We start from the raw sequence: 5,000 nt of genomic DNA on the forward strand, positions 1-5,000 counted from the left end.
AGATGACAACTTTGCTAACCCGGCAAAGTCATTAATTGCAAGGCACACATGAAATTAACAATAAAGATTTGTTTAGTCTTCTTAATGAGTGTTAATGTTGTAGGTAGAAGTACAGTTGCTATGTAGAAGATCTGATGGGCCTGCGTAGTTTGGGCTGCTATAGATTGGCAGGCCGTAGTGGTAGTGCTGATAGATCTTTGAAGTGAAAGTGGGTAGTCAGTGATTTTGTAATTAATTTTGTTGTCTTGTAGGTATCGATTTTCCTCTGAATAATGTAAGAGATATGAAGCGGGATGGCCAGCGCCGTCCCTTGCAGCGGCTCCCAGTGGCGGGCCGCGGCGGCGACGCGGTTCAAACAGCGAGCTGATGCGTGGCACCTACCTGCAGTGTCCCTATGGAGTGATGCACAGTAGTATTCGTCACCGGCGTCCATTTGGATAGCTTGGCCTCATGCAGCGTGACTTTTGTCTTTAGGCATCGTCTGACGGTCGTTGCCATTTGATGGCCAGGACACTGCGAAGGACAAAAACTCCCTGGTGTTATCTACATGTCATGCACTGTGTACTCTTCCGAATTCTGCCAGAATATTTATATGAGGCGGCCAGCAGGTTGTTGCCTGATGCTCCAAGCACTTTGTTTGTTAATCAGTCGTGGTAGATTGTAAATTCGTGCCATCCAACCAGCTGTCATGAACACGCCGGGATTCCTTAGAAAGATAAGGAATCGGCTCACGTATCATTCACCTCGCGGCTCTACGGTGACTGTCTGCCCACCCTTCACCACACACCCGCCGATGACTTGAGACTCCATTGTATCCAATCACCAGCATAGAAGGTCATTTCTAGAACATCCATATCATGAATATGTTTAGATCAGTGTGAGGGCCACTCTAGACTTGGAGATTTGAATGACAACAATGAGTGTGAAGGAAGGAGACAGGAGAAAATTTCCGTCAATTTCAATATAAAAATGTGACAGTGATTGTAGGAAACAAGAAGTGTTGTTCATGGGAATAAATTATCAGAGCAACAACGCATTGCATTCAGCTTTTTAAGAGTCTGTTGAAATCTCGAGCGACATCGAGTCTACACAATACAGTAACAGTAGGCCAGGCGTCTCCCAGAACACTTGTTGAGGCTCTGCTTGGCTCACCACCATGCTAGCATCCGTGCTGCCTCCGTCTTGAGCTTAGAATTGTCTGTGGTCGTCATTGGCCCACCGCGCGGCCAGAGCAGTGTGTCTGGCTGCTCTGGTCCAGCCCAGAGCGGGCACTCGCCCCCTGACACTAAAGATGCTCCACCCAAGACAGGCTTCTCTCAAGGCTTTCACTCCCTACCCAGCACCTGTCTGCCACTCCTTCACATTCCGTATTTTTATTCTTTATTCCACTTTTTTTTTCAAATTTACGCTTAACGCTTTCTTGGCAGTGTGCTGGTGTGTGTGGACCGCCGCCATTGCTACCATTGTTAGGGGTTTCCTTCCATAACACAGCAAACTCAGTTGATCTTTCGCTTATTGACAGAATTCTTTCTCGGTAATTACATTTGCCACTTCGATTTTATATATATATATATATATATATATATATATATATATATATATATATATATATATATATATATATATATATATCTTTTTTTTTTCTTGCATCCGACAAAGAACTAATGCTTGATTACAGAAACGCATGCTCATGATAATGGACATTTCTTCGGTCTTGCTTATATCTATTGGAAAAAATATCTGAATGTGATACTATATTTTCTTGCTTTTTGTACAAATGTGTTGCATCACCGTCAATACTCACCACTGCACATGTGTACATAATTACCTGTGTCCATACTGTATGTACACCATTAATCAAGACGCTCGCGTCACCACCGCTTGCCACCAACACGCTAGCGACGTTCCAGCCCTATGTAGCCTAGTGTACTTGTACCCCCACTTGGCGCGCCGCCCACTCTCCCCATGACCGGCCTTCGTGCAGCCACCAGGGGTTCTAACTGCTGTGCCACGCCTGTGTTCACGAGAAAACGCTAAGAGTCTCGCGGTGTCGCGTTCAGTCGGTGAAACTGGCTGCGGTGCACCGGATTTTTTTTTTCTTCTTTTGTTATGTTAAAACAAGCTTTATATTGTAAATTTACGATTGCATGACACAGAGGCACGGTAGGCGTGATTGTTTGCGAAAAGCTTGGATGTGTCAGCGCTTAGCAGCCGTGATGTGTAGCATACCGTAGATTACAAACTCCAGGATAGTGAACAGATTACATACGTTGTTCATTTACCCAGCTGCTCTCGCAACTCACAACAGCATTAGTAAGATGTAGTTGGTAGCAAAGTGACGTGTTTTCCCGAGTGTGCATAAAGATTGTTCCCGCGGCTGTTGCAGCAAACAGGTCACACTACCTGTACCATGAGTCCTTGACGTGGGATCTGATTCGACTGCCCAGTTGAAGGCACTACAGTAAGCACTGTCTGTCGGCTGCCTCGTTTTCATCTATCAACACTACACTTGACACTAAATTGTTATCCCTCCTCATCCTGCGCCACTAAATGGTGGGGACTCAGTGTCAGAGGGTCGTAGGGAGCGCGCGGTGCCTGGCCGCAGCCCTGACCGCTGGCTCGTCTCGGGAGCCTGATGGCCTCGTAACACAGTTATGGTCTTCAAGGGGTGTGAATCAGAGACTCGGCAACACCATTGCGTTGTGTGGCGGCAGACAGCTGCTTGACGCGTTCATTGCGGATCACCAACACCCAGAGTTACTCTCCGCCACCGACGTTTGTACCTCATTGTCTCCATCAGGCCCCGCCTTACCATCCATTCGGGATCCATATCATGTTTAGTCTTCTTTCATTTTGCCGAGAGTATCTCTCCTCGAAAGAGCTGCATGTCATTACCAGTAAGTAACACGCAATGCCACACCGCCACACCGCGCGTCGCCACCACAGGATTCCGCCACGCGCTCCAGATCTCGCTGCGATGAGTCTCCGACATGAGAGCAGATTCGCTGCGTCGCCGCCGCTGCCGCCGCCACCAGCACGAGGACAGGAAATCTGCCTTTTTACTCACAACATTTTTCAAAATTCGTTATTTTATTAAGTTTTCGGCTTCAGCAGATTACAAATGAGCCGAAATAAAATGTTCCGTGTATTGGTTCCATAAACTATAAAGTATTTAATATTTGTCAATATGCACCATCACATCCTTTCTCCCAGTGCCTCTTCCCATCTCCGCCTTCCTGTTAACCCTTCTCCTGTCCGCCACTACCCTCACTTCCTCATCATCCCATCCCCTACCCTCGTCACCCAATCCCTATCCTCGTCACCCCACCCTCTCCCCTCATCACCTCATCCTTCCCTCTGTCCTCTTTCCAGGTCACACTAATTTTTACTCTCCCGCCAGAACTTCCTGCGAGACCTACTCAAGGAAGCCAAAAAGGACCAGGATGTTTCCGAGGACAAACTCATCGAGTACACCGACACCATGGTGGGTCTGCATGCCTCCCTCACTCACCCTCACCCTCACCCTCACTCTCCTTCACTTGTCCTCACATCCCCCCACCCTTCCCACCTCCCTCTTCCTGCCTGCCTTGTTCCTTACTCCATTAGCCTCAGAATGGTTTTGTGTCTGTTCTCACTCCTCTGCATACTAATTCTCTAATTCCTCATACACACTTATCTCTCCACTCTATCTTCCTCCCTATTGTTCCCTTTCCCTGGGCACTTTTCACTCCCTTCCCTCACCTCTCTTCCACTCCACCACTTGTCCACCTATGGGCAGTGTTTCAGGAGAGTCAACGTGAAGACGAGTCAGTGTAGATTTGAAAGTGTGTGTTTCCGTGCCTCGTCTCTCCCTGCCACCTCCTGACACCTTACTACCCTTCTCTTTTTTCAGCTTCAAGTCTTCGACCAGAACAAAGATGGAAAACTCCAGCTGTCTGAAATGGCCAAGTAAGTGAAACTAATACATTCTGTCAGGACCCTCTGCCTCTTGGATCCCCCGTGGCCCCAGAATCTCGGATCCCCCATGCTTCTCAGGTCGTCGGTGTCCCCTGGGTGCCTATTACCTCTGCTGCCTTGGATTTTAAGTTCTTGTGTCCCCCAGTGCCTTTTGTTCTAGTGTACCTGTTGGATTCCTGGTGCTCTAGGATTCCTCGTATCTCAATTGTCTCAGGGCCTCATCCCGAGACCCTTCGACATAAGTCAATATTTACTTTCGTCTTTCTTCAGCACAGACTAACCCAATCCCTGACTTAACTTACTGAAGAATTTTGAACTGTTTACGTGTATCTTTCCTTCCCTTTACTTTTACGTTACTTGAAGGCTGTTCGTCAATCCTAACTCTCGTCCTTAACTCTAATCTTCCCTACTCAGCCTCAGTCTTCCCCACCACAGCTCTCCGCCAGTACCTTCAGTGTGGCTGCCATGCCTCGAGGGGATCCAGAATTCCACCAAGGTTTCTTTATAGAAATTTGTCTTTATTAGATTGTCAAGACCTTTGGCCGTTCAGCTTTCTTCGGTGGGTTTTTGTAAGGGAATGTGATACGTTATTGTGTCCATATGTATATCATGCGTGTGTTGAGGGTTTTGGGTAGGTACTCAGGGGATAAATAGACAGAGACATTGATAGATAGATGGATAGATAGATGGGTAGAGAAATGTCCCCTATACATTTGTCTTTAACACAAGCATAATGTAATATAATGTTTTCTTCATTATCATCCCTAAAAATATTAACTTCCCTTTGCATGCAGAAGTGTAATAATTAATCTATAGCAAACACATCTTTTATATTAACAGCCTTTACACATTTTTTCTTAGTACAAGATACATTTAAAGTTAATGTCACGTGTCACGTTTCACAGTACTTGAAGGTATCATATTAATTAGTGCAGGTGTGCATGTTCAGGTCACTAAGACTGACTTATTTTTCAGATTGTTGCCAGTCAAAGAAAATTTCCTGTGCCGTTCGGTATTTAAGGTGAGCCAGGTAATAAAAGGAC

General features: G+C 46.3%; 1 protein-coding gene across 1 annotated transcript in view; it reads left to right on the forward strand.

The window, feature by feature from the left end:
* LOC123513030 (calbindin-32-like) overlaps positions 1-5,000 on the forward strand; it is a 383,307-nt gene that overhangs the window by 368,182 nt on the left and 10,125 nt on the right. Inside the window, 3 exon segments of the mRNA XM_045269841.1 lie at positions 3,401-3,484; positions 3,893-3,948; positions 4,933-4,978. Of these exon segments, the coding sequence (XP_045125776.1) occupies positions 3,401-3,484; positions 3,893-3,948; positions 4,933-4,978 (186 nt within the window).

This window comes from Portunus trituberculatus, chromosome 35 (genome assembly GCF_017591435.1).
Source record: "Portunus trituberculatus isolate SZX2019 chromosome 35, ASM1759143v1, whole genome shotgun sequence".
Lineage (NCBI taxonomy): Eukaryota > Metazoa > Arthropoda > Malacostraca > Decapoda > Portunidae > Portunus > Portunus trituberculatus.